General features: G+C 41.0%; 1 protein-coding gene across 1 annotated transcript; it reads right to left on the bottom strand.

Moving 5' to 3' along the window:
* Window positions 1-1,318: 1,318 nt before the first annotated feature.
* On the bottom strand, window positions 1,319-21,163 carry slc30a1a (solute carrier family 30 member 1a). Its single transcript, XM_055639787.1, has 2 exons — window positions 20,080-21,163; window positions 1,319-4,372 (listed from the first exon to the last, which is right to left on the bottom strand). Exons 1-2 carry the CDS (start codon window positions 20,759-20,761, stop codon window positions 3,468-3,470), a joined length of 1,587 nt encoding a protein of 528 aa, XP_055495762.1. The 5' UTR covers window positions 20,762-21,163; the 3' UTR covers window positions 1,319-3,467.
* Between the last annotated feature and the right edge of the window lie 203 nt (window positions 21,164-21,366).

Genomic DNA, 21,366 nt, shown 5'->3' with positions numbered 1-21,366 from the left:
TAACCTAGCAGAGAAAGCCAGAGTATACCAACTCGATCACAGAGAGAATACTGCAAAAACATTTCAAGATTAAACCAGGCTCAAAGCTGTGAACAGCAAGATTAACTACTGCCCCACCATGCCAATGCCTCTAAAAATATTAGCCGTATGATACAATGTATCTCCGCTTCAAATTAATTACAACCAAATTTCACTCCAAAGTGAATCTTTAATGAGAATTGTTGAAAATGTTTGCAAATCTATGTTGGTAGCAATTCTCAACAAGGTTTGTCTAAATTGATAATTTGTAATATGACCACAGGAACACACAAGTGCCTATATTAAGAATGAAATTTGCCATGAAATACATTGCCTTCACAGGTATTGGGAATTAAGTAAATTATATTGTGGATTCAAAATGTTAATCTTTGATTAACACAAGAGTCTCATCACATTACAACTGGATCATCACAAGAGAGCACAACTGGATTGAAAGAAAATCATTGTTTAATCACCACCTGCCCCAATTATGGCCCTCAAATGTGCCCATTTCTTTTAAAGTACTCGCTTCTAGACATTCTCCCAACAACTTCATTAAAATGATGCCCCCAAGAAATACTCCATGTTTTTCTGCAATCCAGTTCTATAATGAACAGTGCAATTCTAATAACTATAATCACCCATCATCAATCATATACATAGAGACAAACCAATCAGGATTGAAGTGGCACTTCACTCTTCCAAAAAATGATCAGAATTTAAATGTTTTTTGTTAACATGAGAAAGCCTAACATGAGAAAGTATTACTTTCAGATAAAGCCTCATGTGATGTAAAGTAGCCGAGATCAGACAATATAACAAATTACTTAATTTAGTGTTATTCCCCTTGGTCATTTCAACGTCCACAAAAAAATGTATATATTCTAATTTTCTTCAAATGCAATACTTGATGTGCGATATTAACCCTTTGATTTCACATAAACCCCTTCAAAAATACAAACTTTTGAAAATGTTTGTTTGGACCCAGCAGGCTCCTACATCAGCAAGTAGAAACATCACATTACTCGTCAAGATTAAAACTTATGGTTCCCCAATCAGATCATTCTTTTAACAACTACAAATGAAGTATCATTATAACTGGGAAGCTATTCAGTAGATTCAACAGAATGGATTGAATAAATATAGTCATAGCAAAAAAGTGGTTGAATAGGCACCATAAATAGTTTCCAAAGATGCATGTTAATTTCAATGTCAGCATTCACAAAGCTGATTGTGCAATATGCAGATGTGAATTTGAAGTACAGAATATGAACAAAGCAAAACACATTGATGAGCAAAGTATTGTAATACATTTAATGCAAAAAAATCTCAGTAATTTTTCTGTAAACCATTTGAAGATTCAAATACAGTTGTTTTTTTTAAAGTTCTACATGCCACATCAGTTATGAAATGTGTTAACTATGTACCTCCAAATTAGGACTTGGATTATTATTTTAAAAATTGATTACCACCTTCACTCAAAATCATTTAGAACCTATAATGATCCAAAAGATTTGCACTCAAAATGATCCAAATCAAAACTCAAGCCTGATCTCCCATTTTCCCTTCCCCCAAAGCCCCTAGACTAAAACGCACTGAATAGGAATGCCATCCAATTTCTTCAAGATATTAGCAGAAAATTCAACCTAAGTGTGTGTTCAAGGAATACACTTCATTTGTTGTCTCAAATCACAGATCAGTAATGGACTTGTAAATTACCAGTACCATATTTCAATGCTTGTATAATTATATTTCAAACAAAGGACAAGGTATTTTACCCCTCAGCCGTAATAGTATGAAATTTGTGCATCAAGCCTTGCAGCTTGATGGTAGCTAGCTTTCAGGATATTAAGCAAAACATTTTCATGGTAGACTAAAGCTCAAGTTACCCAGCACTAAAGTATCACCTCCACAATGTGCTTTTTTTTTTTAAAAAGACTGAGAACAAGAAAAATGCAACAAAACTTGATCCAATTTAAAATAGTTGGATTGGTTGAAATTTATAAATTAACATTTAACAGGTAACTCTCAAAATTCAGAGCAACCAAGTTAACCAAATTGTGTGTGTTTTTGTACTGCATTTCAAATTTGGGCTAACTCACAGATGTCTTGGTTTAAATCTACCTTTTTTTAATTTTAATGTTAGCTTATTGTTGAATGACTTGATGGGCCAAATGGTCTAATTCTGCTTCTATAACTTATGAAAACACCAAAAGACAATTATAGGAACTTTCACTATACTTGCAAAGGTTATTTTTCCTCTGGATTCTTAAAAAGTCTTAGGGCAAGTAATGTTTGTCACACTCTCATCTGTAGAATTATCATGAAGAAATTAACTCCATCAAAACATTGCTTTCATTTATGATGCAGTGGATATAAGTTAATAAAAATTCTATCTGTATAACTGAAACCGAATGTCAGCTGCTTGACTTGGTTCTTTGAAAACATGACTATTCATTCTAAACATCGTGTTGTGCTTGGAACAAAAGAACAAATTTTGTCCAAAGTACCATCTATCAGAATCTCGGATAGTAAACAATTCCAAAAATGAAACGGGGCACCGAGCAGAACATTGTTTCAATCCATCAATTGTTTACAATGCACACATTCATCTTACTCCAAGTCTATCCCACATGTTTGGTTGACAATTTTTGAAGCAAACCCACACTCATTTGTACATATTTATGTATATTTGCATGTTGCTGGTCCAGAAGAAAGCAATTGCACAATATCCCAGACAAGCACTTGTACCATGGGATTCAACTACATCAGAGCATTAAAACATTACTTACAGTTATCAACTATAATCAACAGGATTGAAGCAAGAATTTACAGTCCATTCTGTATCAGGAATATTTCCATGGTCTAATAATTTAAAGAAATACAATAAATGCACTCTTGGAGCTAGCAAGGAGAAAATATCACTATATATTTTGCAGCACACAAAACAAATTACCCATGCATTAATACCAATCATTATGTTTAATACTCTGGTTTCACTTGGAGAGTTTCGATAACATGACCTTCCCTTCTTCCCCTCCCACCCCAAACCCAGTTTTATATAGCAGCAGCTCTTTTGGCAAGGACAGACTTTGTAAATTGATGCAAAACTTTTACATCAATCTATATAAAACTGCTTATATAAAAACCTAATTTCCCAAAATGCTACAGGCCTTATTAAATACATTTTTTTTTTGCTGACACAGTCAGTGATGCACTATCCACACTGCTTCTCAAAAAGCTGCGATAACAAATTCAAGTAGTTTCTAGACAACTGTCCACAGTTTTGCTTTGGAATGTGCCATATACAAATCACAGAGCTGTGGAACAAGTTCATTATGGTTGCATTATCCACCATGGTTATTTTAGCTTAGTGCCAATTCCAGTTGACAACCCCAAAATTTGAAGTCAGTAAAGTACATCACGTTTCAAAATTAGTTTGGCTAAATTTACACAGCCGATTCATATTGTGTGTCTTTGATTTTTACTGCATTGTTCCCCATCTCATTTCTTTCAGTCCTTACATTGGGGCATTCAGAGGATGATTCCCCGATAACCTCAAGAGAATGGGTAGATGGAGTTTCCAACTTTGAATCGCTGGATGACTTTTCTCCATTGCCACAGCATTGTTTTAAGGCACACTGAGTCTTGCATGGCAGTTCACAAACAGAAATGCGAGATTCGGAATTCACAGAAGCAAATTCAGGTTGGATGGTTGTGGCATGGATGCCTTCATCATGGAAAAAGTCTTTGATGCGTTTGGCTACATCCATATAAGCTGTTGGGTCACGACATTTAATGTGGGCTGTCGCAATGATTCTACTACCAGCCAACTGCCAGACATGCAGCTCATGTACAGCAAGGACACCTTCCAAGTTGCGCAGCTTCTCATTTATTAACTGCACATCTATTTGCTTTGGGACTGTTTGCAACAGAATAAGAGCTGATTCTTTCAGAAGAGGATAGGTTGTATAAAGCAAAATACAAACCATAATACAGCACAAGGTGGGATCCAAGAAAAGCACCCAGCAGGGTCCAGCTTCTGGAATGATTTCACGATATTCAGACATGTTTGACTGTGTGCCATTTAGATGTCGATCTGGACAATGATCATGTCGGCATAGATTAATGCACGGACCACTTTCAGGACACGGGTTCCAAACAAAGTAAAATATCAGTGCATTTACCACGACGATGACTGAGCCCAGAGCATCTCCTAACACATGGAGAAAGACACCACGCATGTTCAGCTGTGATGCAGTATCTTCGACATCTCCATATTCATCAAGATGGTCATCAAGTATAGAAATCCCATTCATCTGCAAGCTCTGCATATTATTTTCCCTCAGTAGATCTATTTAAAGTAAAAGAAAAACATTAGGCACAAGAAGCTTCACAATCACTCATCTTTAGCATTTTATTCTTCTATTCCCCAATATTTCAAAAACATGTTTTAAGATTAGTTTATTTTCACATGTACAGAAGTACAGTGAAGTGCTTTTTTTCTGGACACCATTGAACTTTTAAGTGCAAAATATCAGGAACATCAGAGCAAAAGATGACCAACCTGCTGTAAAGCCCACTGACAAGAATATATTTCAAGTACTGAATGTTCAATATATGCCATGGCATAGGGATATTCATATTTTGCAATATTTGAGGAAAGTCAAAGCTACAATACAGGAAGGCAAATCTCCATTTTAATTATAAGCCCGTTGCTGAAAGTGACTGGACCATATGCCATTATCAGAAACCTGTCCAACAAAGATCTACAAAAAATATTAATATTTAAAGAAAAGCACTGTCGCTGGAAAGCTTAAATAGAGCTAGGAGCAGAATAAGGCCATTCGGCCCTTCAAGTCCGCTCTGCAATTCAATCACGGCTGATCTATCTTTCCCTCTCTACCCCATTCTCCTGCCTTCTCTCCATAACTCATGACACATTTACTAATCAAAAATCAGTCAATCTCTACCTTAAAAATATCCATAGACTCCACAGCTGCGTGTGGCAAAAATTGACCCAGGAGCTTGTGCAACAATCAAAATGAGCATGCAACACCTTTTCCTCTGGTTCCTTTCTTTCACGTTTTTGAATGCAAAAGATTTCCACATGTTCAATCAATGACATTTTTGACAAATGACATACTTGGACATCATTATAAATGATAAACAAAACATAAACAGTTGCAATAATTTTCAATTTTGTATAATAATTTTATGTTGCTCAAAGAATAACGTCATTTTGCTACCTTAAACAAGTCAGGTATTAACCATTTTAACTCTTCCCATAACGACCTTTCTGTCCTGGACCTCCTCCACTGCCACAGTGAGGCCCCCACACACGGGAGCACCTCGTATTCCACTTGATTAGCAATATTCAGTACAAATGATTAATTCTCCAATTTTAGGTAACCCTTCACATCTTCTGTCTATTCATCTCTCAAATTATCTGCCTAGCAAAAGCTTCTCGCATCTAAATTTACCTGTTACTTACCAGGCTTTGTGCTCCCTTTCCACTCTTCCAACTTCAACTCAATGACCCATTGAGTTACTCCAGCACTTTGAATCTTTTGTTTTCCAGAATTAAATTGTTCATCACCCTATCTACTTGTGTTGCCACTTTCAGGGAGCTGTGGTCTAGGATCTCAAGAACTCTCTGTACATTAATACCGTACAGTTTTAATTTAACGATATACTTTCCCCTTACATTCTACCTCCTACGATGCAACACCTCCCAGTTGCTCTGATTAAATGCCATCTGCCATTACACCACTCATATCTGTAGATGATCTACATGTCGGTGTATATTTTGACAACCTTCCTTGCTGTCCACAAAGCCATCAATTTTGGTGCAATCTGCAAACATACTAACAATCCATCTACATTTACATCCAAGTTGTTTATCTCTCTCAAACAGCAGAGGTCCCAGCACAAAACCCAGAAGAACTCCACTGGCCACAGACCTTCAGCCAGAATAACACCCTGCCATCACAACCCTCGTTTTCTACGAGTTAACCTGGTCCAAATTCAAACGACCAAGTCTCCCATTCCTTCAGTTACTGGGGATTTATCCACCTCAATGCTTTTCTAGAGCCCCATATCATCACTTTCATCTCAAACTGTCCAAAATGCTTATTAGCATTCCCCATACTGTCCTCCATGTACTTCTCCTTGGTGAATACAATGCAAAGTATTCTCGTATGCTGCCTACATCGATGGATTCAAAGTATAATTCTCTCTTATCTGTGAGCGACCCCACCTTCTCATGCTTTCTGGGAGCACAATTAGGCCATTCAGCCCATCAAGTCCACTCTGCCATTCAATTATGACCGATCTATAGTTCCTTCTCAACCTCATTCTCCTGCCTCGTCCTGTAACCGACACCCTTACTAATCAAGATTCTGTCAATCTCCACCTTAAAAAATACCCAATGACATGGCCTCCACAGCTGTCCGTGGCAATAAATTCCAGATTCACTGTCCTCAGATTAAAGAAATTCCTCCTCATCTCCTTTCTAAAGGTACGTCCTTTCACCATTCAGTAAGTTTCAATGAAGTACCCCCTCATCCTTCTAAACTCCAGGAAGTACAGGTCCAGTGGCTTCAAACGCTCATCTCATGTTAACCCAATCATTCCTGGGATTATTCTTGTAAATCTCCTCTGAACCTTCTCCGATGGCAGCACATCATTCCTCAGATATTGGGCCCAAAATGGCCCATAATACTCCAAATGCACTGATCACTGCCTTAAAGTTTCAGCATTGCATCCCTGTTTTTGTATTCTCATCATCTCAAAATAAAATCATTTGCATTTGCCTTCCATACTACAGATTCTCCTTGGTTGCTCTCTTTTTACGAATGTATAAAAAACCAAGGGGTTTTCTTTAATTCGACTCAATGACATTTCACAGCTTCTTTTATCCCTTCTCCTGGCCCGATCGAGTTCTTTTTTGCTTGCTTTATAACCCTCAAAGGCCCCATTTAATTTTGTCTTTCTAAATCTTATATACGCTTCATTTTTCTGTTTGACCAAATTTTACAACCTCGTTGGTCCAAGGTTCCCTTGCCATCCTTATTCTTCCTCCTTACGGAAACATGTCAGTCTGAACTCTGATCTAATCGCATTTTTTCATGTTTATTAATCTTGGCCTCTGGATTTGTGTTCTGCAATTCTGAATGACCAACATGTGCTGTCTTTCCCATTGAATTGTGGCTGAATGTACAATTTTGTGGACAGCATAAAAAAACATTTTTAGAATGCCTGTACCAAAGGGCTGATTGACCTGCTTTGTGCCATTATTTTTTTTTTTAATGATTCTATAATCCTCTCCCAACATGGGCACAAATAGAATACTACAACTTAATTATAAACACTCCAAGGAAACACTCCAATTAAAAAAAAAAAAAAAAATGGTTCATCCAATAACCAGGCCACAAAATGCTTAGTATTTTTAGTTAAATGTTAGAAATCAACTGAAAACATTATAGTACTTAATCACAACAATGTCGTAAGACATTTAAGACAGACCAAGAGAAGAATTACAGGGAATTGTATTTGGGAATCCACTTCAGTGCCAAAGTTCATTATAACATTTACACATGCAGTAAATCCGTTACGGAAATCAGAACGATAACGATTTGTTTTTCCCCCCCAATGTGCTCAAACCGACACTTCGAAAGAACTGTTCAACTAGTTTCACATATCACTGTCCTCACAATAGTTCAGTACAATTATAGGCCAGGAATTTAAAAAGTATCAATTGAATAGTCGCAACATGTACAAGACAGGAAATGCAAAAACACATCCAAAAATCATGTTTATGAGAAGCTTTTTGCCTTCTAACACGAGTGCAAAGTTTTGTTACCCAGTTTATTTCAGGATCATTTCCAACTATCTTTAAATTATTCAACTTGGCCTAACAAGACCAGTTTTATTGAAGAATATTGCGGTAACGTCAACTTGGTTTTTAATTTTATAAATTTGCTTTGTACCTCTATTTATTCACTTTAAGTCAATCCTTCATTTGAGGTTTGATCACACAAATCATCAAAACAACTACAATATTCTTAAAATACTGGATGTTAATACTCCTTCGTAAAAGAATCATTAGAGAATTAATAGGGAGGAAAAACAGACAGCATAAATAAACATATCACAATTCTCAATGTACTTATAGAACTAACCTGGCATTGAGAAAAAGCATTTAGCATCACATTCTGGCAATGATATGGAAAAAAACAACAAATAAAGACCAGGCCTCTTTAGAAACATCCTCACATAAGATTCCAAAAATACATTTCAATGTTTCATTTCATATTATGTCAACAAGTACGATGTAGCATTTACACGGAATTACTAAGTTAGAAATCAGCATATCTCTCTACATTCTTATCGCAAACCTCTCAAAACATTTTTTTTTTTTTTTACAGAACATTCACCCAGTACAACTGAATTTTGTAAATTTAACTTGCCTGAAGTACTGTTAAAAGAATTGAAGAACTGCATTTAAGAGAATTTGAGACAACTACAAATATAGCACCAAAAAAAACATAAAACACTGCACAAGATTATCCAAAAAAACTTTAAAATGAACTATGCTGGGATACATTAAGATGAAGGGTCAAAACAATCAAAAGGTACATTTAAGACCTATACAATGGGACAAGATTCAATTCCTGCATTAATGATTCAATTCCTGCAGCTGAAAAAATCAAATGGCCGATTATAGAGTTGCTCAAGAACTGAATTTAAAAAAAAACACAAAGATACCTCAGGAGGAGGCGATTACAGAAATGCAGGGTAGGAGTGGAAATAAAGCTTTGGGTGTTAATCAAAGCCTGATGAGTTAGAGACAAGAGTTAGCTTGTGTGTGCACTGGTTGCAGTCAGCTGGAAAACAGAAGCTCTATTTTTAGAAGATATCATCAAGGGACATGGTACAGATGAGAAACAAAAGGGCATTGGGACAGAGCTATAGGAAAACATGAAGAGAAACCAATACAGGTTACTCTCTCATTGCGATCGGATACAGAAGAATTTAAACTAGTACAGGTGCACAACCTTTTATCCGGTGTTCCGGAAACCGAAAAACTCCGAAAACCAGCCATTTTTTCCAGATGCCGTCTGCGCACCAAAGCTCGCGTTTGGCGCCAAACTTGACCCGAAACGACCCACGGTCAACCCAGGTCTGTGCTACTGTAGCGGCTTCCTCCTCCCCGGAGACCAGGGAGACACTTAAACATCTGTAAATCATTGCTTAAATGTTAGTCAGTTAGTTTGGAGGGCTTTTATGTGAAGGGGGGTGAAGGGGTAAACTTTAATTCTTAGTCCCCTACCTGGTCGGAGAGGCGGGGAGCGGTCAATGCCTTACCGGGTCGCCGTGCAGTAAGCTCCGCAGCGCCGTGGCTGGTGGGGCTGCGGGCGGCGCCGGTTGTAGCTCCGACCCCGGCAACTCTACCTCTGGCTGCGAGGCGCTCCAAATCCAGCGCCGCCCGCGACCGGAAACGCCCGCCCAATGTTGGGAGTCGGTGGCGTCGCAGCGCTGGGATACCAGCGGGAAGCGGGCAATGCCTTACTGGGTCGCCGTGCGGCAAGCTCCGGAGCGCTGTGGCCGCCTTCTTCCAACATTCGCGGAGCGTCGCTGGATTTGGAGCCGCGCAGCCAGGGGTAGAGTTGCCGGGGTCGGAGCTCCAACCGGCGCCACCCGCGGCCAGACGGAGCCCCCAGCTCCGCGAGGTTGGGAGTCGCCGACCAGGTAGGGGACTAAGAATTAAAGTTTCCCCCTTCACCCCTACTCCACCACCACCACATAAAATCCCTCCAAACTAACGGACTAACATTTATGCAATGATTCTCCCGGTCTCCGGGGAGGAGGCAGCTGCTCCAGACTTTTCAAGCCGCCCGCGCTACCTACCTAATCTACGCTAAAAATCTTCCATTCGGAAATCCGAAAATGTCCGAAATCCGACAAGTGTCTGGTCCCAAGGCTTTCGGATAAAAGGTTGTGCACCTGTATAGACAAAGTTCTGGAGCAGCGCAGCGATTCAGGCACCATTTCTGTGGAAAGGATAGGTGACATTTTGAGTCTGGACCTTCTACCAACAAGTACACCTATCCAACAATAGATAAGTTTAAAGCTATTTATTCACAAGGGTGGCAAGGGTGTTATTGGTACAACTGATATTAACGTCTCAATTGGAGATTAGCTATATTTTTAAAATTAAAGATTTTGATCCATGAAGGAACATTGACACTTCTAGCTATCCATTAGGCACACAACTTGGCAACTTGCAGTTAAGCTTGGAAGTTTACAAGATGCTGTACAAGCAGGCTTGGAAAGTTGCCACAAATGTGCCAAAAGACTAAATGTTTATTGGTGGGAAAAATAACAATGGCCTGCTTTGTTTGGATGGCATTCATCTTTATCATGTTGGAGCTACACTCAAGGGTAAGTGAAGAATATTTCATTAAAATCAGTGCACTAAACACCAAGCATCTGTTGCGACAGGTGCAACTACGTTTCTGGTCAAAATTTAATAATTTCCTTTCTCCACAAAATTGTACGTACGATAATGTGGGAAATTGACAGCATGTAATATCATTGAATACTGCAGGCAGATGGTCAGATGGATATTGCCTGATTTTTTGTAACATTCAAACCATACTTTTTAATGTTCCCAAATATTACTGTATGTGGTAACAAATTCATTATTGGAATCTGTAAATGGAGCTGTAAATGGAATTGAATAAACAGCAGCAAATATCCTTGTTTCACATGTTGCAATGGAAGAAAGGCAAATTATGAACCAGCCGAAGATGTCTAGATCAAAGATTACAGGATCATGTCAGGAGGTGGCCATACATTGCATCGTCTACGCCTGCTATAACTAAAGGAATTCAATTTCCCAAAGTACGTTTCCCCCCACCATTTCTCAATATTCAGAAATATATGCAAGTTCACTTTTGAAAGTCCCAACTGACTGTATCAATCACCTTTACAGGAAGTAGTTTCCAGACAACTGCAAACATCATCCAAGAGTCTTATTCCTGAACCATTCACTACTGAAAGGAAATCTGGAAAAGATTGAACTACAATAAAAGACAAAGTACTCTGCCAACTCCCAACCTTCCTCAATTAAGATTTGCAACAAGCTCAATTTGTACCCCATCTGTTGTCACATTCAGATGCCAACCTGATGTGTTAGAAACGTCACTAAGTATACCACTTTTGGAACATACCTCTTTTGTCAATGTTCGGACGGGCTCTGGCAGACAAAACAAACAAAATACCGTCAAGAAAGTTATTAGCAAATGTTAACTTGTAGTACTGAATTCAGTGACCTTCAGTCAACTTTGCTATTGACAGAGTGGACCTGTGGATTATCTAACTCGGCAGATTGGAATGGCCTGCCTTCAGCAGGGGCTTTGGTAGTCATGTTGCAGACCCCCCCCCCAACAAGGAAACAATATTGTACAATTTTGATAAGCAGGTCAAAACAAGCCATCATATTTTTTTCTGCTAAGCCAGCTCTATAAACTCGAGCCCAATTATAATGTTGCCATTTACAAAAGTAATTATCCACAAGAAAGTTTAAAGCCTTTTATGCCTTTAAGTTAGGACTTATGCAATACCAAAGAAATAAAATCCTTCCACACAACAGATTTACATAATTGGCAATTAGATGTATAACATCCTTTCTTTAAATGTCACACAAGAATACAATGCAGGCCATTTAGAGAAATTTACACTGTCTAGATGTGCAAATGTAACCGGCAATCACAATGACAATAAACATAGAAAGTAGGTGTAGGAGTAGGCCATTTAGCCCTCGAGTCATTCAATATGAGCATGGCTGGTCATCCAGAATCCCCCCCCCCCCCCTCCCCCCCCCCCCCCCCCCCCCCCCCCCCCCCCCCCCCCCCAGAGAACACTCTAGCTGAAAAAATGTTTTTCATTCAGTGTAAATCTAGCTTGACCAATCCCTTAAGAATTTTAAATGTATAAGTTTAAGAAAAGTTGAGAATGTTTAGGTTATTGGAGCATGGAATGCTTTGAGATAAAAAGAAACACTTTTACATTTTGCAAAAGTTGAAAAAGGTTTATAGATGGTAACATACCAGGTTTCATGCGAGCAAAGAAACTGTATACCATTCTTGCGATTGCGTTGCTACTCCCAAGCAACAATTTTTAAATAAAAATCAGGTAGATGCAAGTCTGGCAATTTATCGCCAATTCTTTGCTGGCTTTAGCTAATAATGGCATGTCATTTTCTTTAGCAAGAATACAGTCCTTGTAAAAATGGTGCTCCCATTGAGTTGGATACTAAACAAGGATCCAGATCAATTCAGTATTTTACACAACTTTAAAGGTGGTACAAGAGTGATCTTGTGCTCATGATACTGCTGCAGTACAATGAAGAGAAAATATTTTGTAGTATTAGTTAGTGTCTTGCACATCCATTGGAGATAGATAACATGCCTAAAGATAAGCTATGGTTAAGAGAGCACAAAATATATTTTCCACTTATTCCCCAATGCAACCAGAACACATTTCAGCACAAAGATCTGAAAACTTCTTTAAACAAGTAGACGTACACAAAACATTTTTTTTTTTAAATCACATGCTCAAGGGAGCCCATTTCCTATATTTCAAAATATACCACAGTCCTGATATAACAAAAGTTGAGTTCTTCAGAAACCTTGTGTCATAGAAATCTATGTTATAAAGACAATTATGTCGATGGGGAAAGAGGGGTTAGGGACTAGAGTTCAAAGTTATTTCCCCCCCACAGAATATTTAAAAAGGTATTTTCAATAGCAATAAGTTTATTTTTGTTACAGTAAACTAAAAATACTAAAGGCTGTAACAGAATTATTTGATAGAATATCATTGCACAATAGTCAGTAGATGCAATGACTGGTCAATAGAAGCGATTGCTTGCCAATTTCAATGAACACCAACAGTTAAAGTAGCAGCTGTGTTCTTAAGAGATTTCTGTAGGGAGGTTGTACGGAAACAGCTTTCTTTTGTTCCCTATATATTGTTTAAATCTGACAGCTTTATTCGTGTTTATCAATTTCCAAAGTAACAAATGGTTCTGGTTTCCAATCAAAATCTATATTATATCCAATTCATGTTATGGAAACTCACATTATATAGCAGAACTACCTGTATCAGAAACCAAAAGAAAACTATTCCCAAACAATAAGAATATGTGTTTAAAAGTCAGTCCACTAAAACAAGAAATGCAATTCTACTGTAAATACTTTAATGCTCTACCATCTGTTTACTCCAGAAAGCAGAGATAGAAGCAAGTGTTTGGTTGGGTTAGAAGAAACAGCAACATGTCAACAGATGTAACATGATTAGAAATTAAGATTGGCAGCTACTTTCCCAGTTACTTCAGTCCTGGAGATATTTCATTTTAGCTGACGGTTTCTTCAATGGCGAGGAGTTTGGCTTAAGCATTCAGTTGGATAAGAGGCTCTACCCTCTCCTGCGAGTTTTAGTGATTAACATTGTTTAAAATCACAATAACTACTTTGTACCAAAAAAAGTCAAACACAAAAACAAGTTTTCCACACTCATGAATTTTGATCCATTTTTTTTTTCCAATTATCTATCAAATATTAAAACAAAAAAACAAATCAAATACATTGCATTTCCCAACATTAATAATTACCATGAAGGAGAGAACTAATTGCAGGAAGTTGTGACATCTTCCCACAAAGGATTGGGCTTGATGTGATATAAATAAAATATGAAAAAACGGAAGCGGATTAGAAAAGGTTGGAGAATCTTAACAAAGATTAAAAAAAACTTCCAAGCAAATGCTTTTTGACAGATGAAGTTGGGATCATGCAATTTGAGTATGGTACTGACACAAGGAAGACAAGCAGGACAAGGTTGCCAAATATAATAAGGTGGTTCATAAGAAGAATGAAATTATTGAAAGCAAGAGATTGTCTCCTGCTGGAACTAAAAATGGAACGGAACAGTGGGAAAATCTGCAAAAAGTCAGGTAAATCAAGAATGACGCCTGGAACATAACCAAAATACCTGCAGTAAAGTAGTGATGAATGTTGACCACAAAACACTCTGCACATGAAGGAGTTTCAAAAGACAAAATAACATAGCCAATATAATTTAAACACTCAAAATAAAGACAGTAACAGACTACCGGATAAAGTGAAATTGTCAGTATGCAACTCTGAAGAAGTAATGCTTGACCCATTTTGATAGGAAGAACAAAGCACAAGCAAAAAGTACAGCAGGACTCTCACTTAACATTTTTTCCCTGTTGCCTAGGGCAACCTAGGCAGCTTTTTAGGTTGCCAAATGACAGTTTAGGTGGTCATTTAAGACGGCTTGCATGACACGTGCGATAATGTGCTCGGACGAAGTGCGTAGTTACCAGTCAGAATTATGGTCAATGAAGCTTATCCATATTATTTATGCTTCAAATAAAGTCACAAACTAAACATATTCACCAATGATACATGATACATACCACAATGACATGCAGCAAAATGACATTACAGTATCTCATCTCCTTTTACACGTTGCAAAGAATGCAATTTCTATTATTCCTTTCCACTTCCAAAAAAAATTCTGGTTGGATTATTCAGCGTATGATCAACCCCAGTGAGACCAAGTGCAGGCTTGGCGATCGCTTTGCACAACACCTACACTCAGTTTGCAATAACCAACCTGATCTCCCGGTGGCTCAGCACTTCAACTCCTCCTCCCATTCCGAATCCGACCTTTCTGTTCTGGGCCACCTCCTTGGCCAGAGTGAGGCCCACCGTAAATTGGAGGAGCAGCACCTCATACCCCAGCGGTATGAAAATTTACCTCCAATTTCAGGTATTCCCTGCTTTCTCCTCCGCATCCCAGCTCTCCCTCAGCCCACTGTCTCCGCCTCTTTCTTTCTTCTTCCCACCCCCTGCACACTCACATCAGTTTGAAGAAGGGCCTCGACCCAAATCTTCGCCTATTTCCTTCTCTCCATAGATGCTGCCTTACTCGCTGAGGTTCTCCAGCATTTCTGTCTCCCCATTCACACAAGTTCTGTTATCCCACTTTCCTCACCCACTCCCTACACATTAGGGACAATTTTACAGAGATAAGTTAACCTACAAAGCCAATGCATCTTTGGGATGGGAGGAAACCTACATGCTTGCAGGGAGAATGTGCAAATTCAACACAGACAGTGCCCGAGGACAGGATCGAACACAGATCCCTGGCTTGTGAGGCAGCAAGTCCACCAGCTGTGCCACTATATTTTATTTTCAAACACACAAAAAATTATACGTTGATAACTTTGGTTACTAAATAAAAAGAAACTATCCATTTTCAGTCTTAAATCTCTAAGTGATGCTATGTCCCCCTTTACAGCTACTGTACATTTTAATTCAGTTCCAAGACTATGGGGCAGTACATTGGCCATAAAGTTGTTGCCTAAAATTGCCAGAGACCCGGAATTGATCCTGAATATGGCTGCTGCCTGTATGGAGTTTGCTCCTTTTCCCTTTGATTACACGAGTTTTCTCTGTGCTCTTATTTCCTTCCACATTCCAAAGGTGTGCAGGAACCTTTTTCAGACCCAACCCAAAACGTAATATTTTCCTTTTGTCCAGAGATTCTGTCTGACCTGTTGAGTTACTCCAGCTTTTTGTGTCCATCTTCAGTTTAAACCTGCATCTGCAGTTCTTTCCTACACACACGATACTATACGATAGAACTTTATTAATCCAAGGAGGGAAAGTGTGTGTGTGTGTATGTGTGTGTGTGTGTGTGTGTGTGTGTGTGTAGTTTTATATTCATACTAGACCAAGTGCAGACCCGTTGGGTCTGCTCCCCCAATGGTGTGATCCCCCAACCCAATATTCCACCATGCACCCGTCTCCTCCAATGGAACTGAAGCCGTTCTCAAAATTAAGATTCCAGCACTGCCCTGCCTCTTTAAAAAAAAAAGCAAAAGTTCATCCTGTCTTGCCTGTTTCTGGAAGCTGAGAAGGAGCAGCCGTCAACGATCAAAAGTTCAGGTTCCTACTGCTTGCGGACTTTGTATTCGATACTAGACCAAGTGCAGCTGATCTGTCCCCCAATGGGAGATTCCCCCACCCAATGTTCAACCCGTCTCCTCTAATCAAAAGAAGCCGTTGCCAAATGTAAGGGACTCCCCTGCCTTCTCAATTGCACCTCCAGGCTGCTGAGCAGTGAAAAGTTCAGTGTTCCTCTCTTGCAACTTTGTTTCGAAGTGTGTTGGAAGCTGATAGTAAGGAGCAGCCGTCAACGAATCAAAAGGCAGGAAGGGATCCGTACTGCAGGCGGACGGATTTGAGTTTTATATATTAACTAGACCAAGTGCAGACGGGTCTGCTCCCCCAATGGTGTGATCCCCCAACCCAATGTTCCACCATGCACCCGTCTCCTCCAATGGAACTGAAGCCGTTCTCAAAAGTAAGATTCCAGCACTGCCCTGCCTCTTTAAAAAAAATCCCTGCCTGCTGCAGCAGTGAAAAGTTCAGTGTTCCTGTCTTGCAACATTGTTTCGAAGTGTGTTGGAAGCTGAGGAAGGAGCAGCCGTCAACGAATCGAAAGGCAGGAAGGGATCCGTACTGCAGGCGGACTGATTTGAGTTTTATATATATATATATATATATATATATATAGATAGATAGATAGATATAAATATATATTATTTTGTTTTCTCGTTGATATCATTGTTTACAGAGCACTATTTTTACACATTCTGTTGCGCTGCTGCAAGTAAGGATTTCATTGGGACATGAGACAATAAAACAATCTTGACTCCTGACGCGTTGCTAATGTGTGGGATAGAACTAGTGTACGGGTGATTGGTGATCGGCGTGGACTCGGTGTGCCGAAGGGCCTGTTTCCACACTATCTTTAAATTAAACTAAAACACTAAAACCAGAGGAAATCTAAAGAAGGGTCTCTACCCGAAACATCACCCAATTTCTTCTATACAGAGATGGTGGCTGCTACATGGAGTTCCGCCGCACAATTAAAGCACGGAATAGTCTTCACCCTACTATAGTTACCCAACCAGACGCAATTAAATTTAAGGTAGCTCTTTCCCCCCCCCCGCCAAGAACCCTTTTTTGTTTAAGTCCAAGTCAAGAGAGTTTTGGCTGTTATTTTTCAGAGTTTGGTGGTGGTTTTAAAATTCTGTTTAAATTCCATTTTGAATATTTTTGGAGGACCAGGAAACCAAGCAGGAAGAGTTACTCCAGGGAGTTACTCCAGCTCCTGCATTGGTTTTCAGCAGTCATGGCGAGCGGACAGCAATGGCAGCCAGATCTCCCCCATGCCATGCAAAGGCAGTGGAAGTGGCTGAGGGCGGCACATTGCACAAGTGCCGATGATGTGCTGGCGGAGATCCCGCTATAGGATCTTTGGTGAGCATGGGTGCGGAGACCGGAGACGGCGGACGATAGCGGGTGGAGACGAGTAACCGAGAGCGGGACGGAGACCCGAGAAATGGATGGAGAGTGGGACCCCGAGTCAGAGAGAGAAAACGAGAGGGGGCCCGTCAGAATTAAACGAGAGGTGCTTGCCAAGCCGGGCAAAACGGCATGACTTTTAGGTTGCCCCGGGGGTCTGTGGGTTGCCATTGGCAACCGGGCAACCGCTAATTTCGAGCCCTGTACAGTATCAAAGGAGGTGAAACAACCAAGAATCTTGATTGGGGCTCTGTGGAGGTGTTCAAGGCAACAAGACCTAGGAAAGATAGTTTAAAAAATTTTAAAGAGAACATACAGCAAAAACAACACTAAACTAGATAAATTAAGAAAAAAATGGCTTCATGGAAGAAAGCAGAGTAATGGTGGAAGGTTGTTTTTTGGACTGAAGATTTGTGATTAGTTGCGTGCCTCGGGGTCGGTGCTGAGCTCGCTGCAATTTGTGGTTTATATCAACAATTTGGATGAGAATGTAGAAGGCATGATTAGTAAGTTTGCAGGTGACACACTAAACCAGATGACATAGGTTTAAGGCAGGAGGGGGGAAAGATTTAATAGGAAACGGAGGGACATGTTGCTCACACAGAGTGGGATGGGTACATGGAACAAATTGCCAGAGGAGGTAGTTGAGACAGGTACTATAACATTTAAAAGACATTTGGACAGGTACATGGATAGGGGATACGGGCCAAATGCAGAAATATGGGACTAGTGTAAATGGGGCATCTTGGTGAGCACAGGCATGATGGGCTGAAAAGCCTGTTTCCATGCATGATGATTTCACGAATAAAAACACAAGACTGCAATCGCTATCGAAGCGTTTAGTTTTGGGCTCTACACCAAGGGCAATTTCAGCACTTTGGAATGCAAAAGCTACTACTAGAATGCACCACAAACACAAGTATTCAATTACATGAAGAACTGGAATTGTTCTCTCAGAAGAGATAAACTTGTTCAAAATGAAGTTGCTGAGATCATTTGCATTGCCAGAAGGCATTTAACTTGCAATAACAAATGAATGAGAACTTCCATTAAAAATTAATCATTATGTAAATTGACTTGCCTGAAGAGTGGAAGAGTAAATAATAATTTTCTAAAAAGTAAAAACTTTCTGGTCATTTTTTTTACTGAACATGTAAGCACCGCTTTCAAAGAGTTGCAAAAGGATACGCACGTTAGAAATCTGTTGTGCTCTTTGCATTTGGTTTTAAGATTGGATTTTAAAGACACATCAACATCACATTCATGACGTCCAATTAAAAGGCCAATCCACACCAAGTATGGAGTTCAATAATTGAGAAACAGACAGGTTCCCAATGATAAGATAGCTAAAAAAATAAGTTGCACAAATACTGGAATCAATCATAAAACTATTACACCAAACGTTTAAAAAAAAAAAACTGCTGGATGAACTCAAGTCAGGCTAAACAAAAGACACGAAGTGCTGGAGTAACTCAGTTCAGGCTGCATCCGTAGAGAACATGGATAGATGACGTTTTGGGTATCTCTCTCTTCCAGCTACCTCCCCTTCACTCCATCGGTCTGAAGGGTCCGAACTGAAACGTCACCTATCCATGTTATCCTGGCCCGCTTGAGTTACTCCAACACAATATGTATTGTTTAGATAAGTGTCCTTACTAAAAATTGTGAAAATACTACAGCACGTGATTCAAGTGAGCAACTTTGATGCACTTTTAAAATGCTTTAAGTACAAGGAACAGAATGATATGGAGACAAGAGACCGTAGGTGCTGGGATCTTGAGTAAAAAATCTGCAGGAGGAACTCGGCGGGTCGGGCAGCATCTAAATGGACAGACGGCGGGATCCTTCTTCAGGCCGAAGGATTAAAACGGAGGAAGCTGGAAGAGAGAGGCGAGGGGAAGAGTGGGGCAGGAACTAGCAAGTAAAATAATAATAGCCAGGTTCTACATCACTGAACTGTTATTGGAAGAGTCCGACGAATGCGGGCTACGAGTTCCGACGGTCCACTCGAGCTAAAAGCAAGCTACATATTCAGAACAAGCAGCGTTGGCCACCGAATACCACGCCGCTCAGAGCAGTACAAAGGGGTATTAATTCAAACCCAGAAACCTACACAGGACAGCTTTATGATTTCCAATTATTTGGGGGGGAATTTCTCAAATGATTACTCGAGTTATTGGATAGTACATTATTATTGAATTGTAAAGAATCCCAGGAGCTGTCTGCAGCAACAACAAAAAACACCACAGCGAGTGAGTAATTAATTCTCCAGAAATAAGGCCCCATTTAACAATTAATTTTTTACTTGACTAGCTTCCTGTGGATACAAGCGGCGAATTAAGACATGGACGTCTCATTATATGGGGATATAAATCAGCCGTGTTATTTAACTATTGCAGCCAATCAAGTATATTCTGAATTCAGTTTTTTTTTTAAATAAACGGAATTGGAGTTTTTTGGATCCCGGTGAAAGAAACATTTAGAACCGTGATATCACCCCTCCCCCTCCCTTCCCCCCGCCTGTGCGATTAGCTTGGACTAAACAACCGGCGTGCGAGCTTTTTGCGATAAATTGAAAGGGATTGCGTACCGTTCACAAGGCGGGAGTCGCCGCTTCTGCGGGTGCTGAACACGTCCTGCTTGTCGGCGTTCACACAGTTGATGGGGCTGCCACTGTTCACCAGGATGTTGATCTCCTCCTGGTCGCGGACGCTGCTGCCGTTGCCCGCCAGCTTCTCGGCGTCGCTTCGCTTCTTCCTGCGGAGCCAGTGGCGGCTGTCGGAGCCGCCGACGTGGGTGTGCGAGTGTCCGTGGGCCGCCCCCGGCCCGCCGTCGCCTCCGCCGCCCCCGGCTCCGCTGGCGTGGAACATGCAGAGCCCCAGCAGGTTGACCAGCAGCCCGGCCGCCCCCACCCCGATCACCACCACCGCGTTCTGGATCTCCTGCGGCTCGCTGAAGCGCTCGATGGCCTCCAGCACGATGGTGAAGCAGAGCGCCGTGAGGAAGACGGCGTTGACCAGCGCGCCCATCACCTCGGCCCGGATCCAGCCGAACGTGTTCTTGGCCGTCGACTGGGTCTTGGCGGAGAAGCGCACGGCGATCAGGGCCACCACCAGCGCGATCACGTCCGACAGCATGTGGAAGGAGTCGGAGAGCATGGCCAGCGAGCTGGTCAACCGGCTCACCACCACCTCCACCACGAAGAAGCCGAACGTCAGCCACAGCATGCACATGAGGCGCGCCCGGTTGGGCTCGCAGTCCATCTTCACCATGATGAGAGGAGGTGGAGGGGGAGGTAGGTGAGGTTGAGTGAGGGGAGGTGGAGGAAGGTGGAGGAAGGTGGACGGCGCCCTCCTCGCCAACCGCTGGGCCGTTTAACAAAGGGCCGTTCAACGCTCGCGCACAACCGCCGCCCCGATTCAAAACACAACCGGCCTACGCCGAAAGTTCCAGAGAATCAGGAAGCAGCTCCCTCATCCTCTCGCCCAGCCCCAAACTACGCAGAAACGGTCACAAAAAAATACTTTTGCACCCGGCAAGTTGTTTTTTTTTTCCCTCTCTCTCTCTCACTAGACTCTCCCCCCCCAAGTCTGTGCGCACGGGTTTTATTATTTTTCAGCACGGACCCATTTCTTCCCTCTCTCCAATCAAACCCTGTTGCTAGGCGGGCCCGATTGGCCGGGGCGGGCCGGGCCGCCTCCGTGCGCATTGGCCCACGTTCGCGTCAATCAGCCATTCGTTTAAGGCCCGCCCTCCTGCGCATGCGCTATGTCGCCACGTTGGTAAGGAGAGCAGGCAGCCGGCGCCTCTACACCCACCCCCACCCACAGAGGCGTCACTTCCCTGTTTCACGACTGACAGGCGATGCTGGAGTAAC

This window comes from Leucoraja erinacea, chromosome 8 (genome assembly GCF_028641065.1).
Source record: "Leucoraja erinacea ecotype New England chromosome 8, Leri_hhj_1, whole genome shotgun sequence".
NCBI lineage: Eukaryota > Metazoa > Chordata > Chondrichthyes > Rajiformes > Rajidae > Leucoraja > Leucoraja erinaceus.
This window is presented reverse-complemented; position numbering and strand designations above follow the sequence as displayed.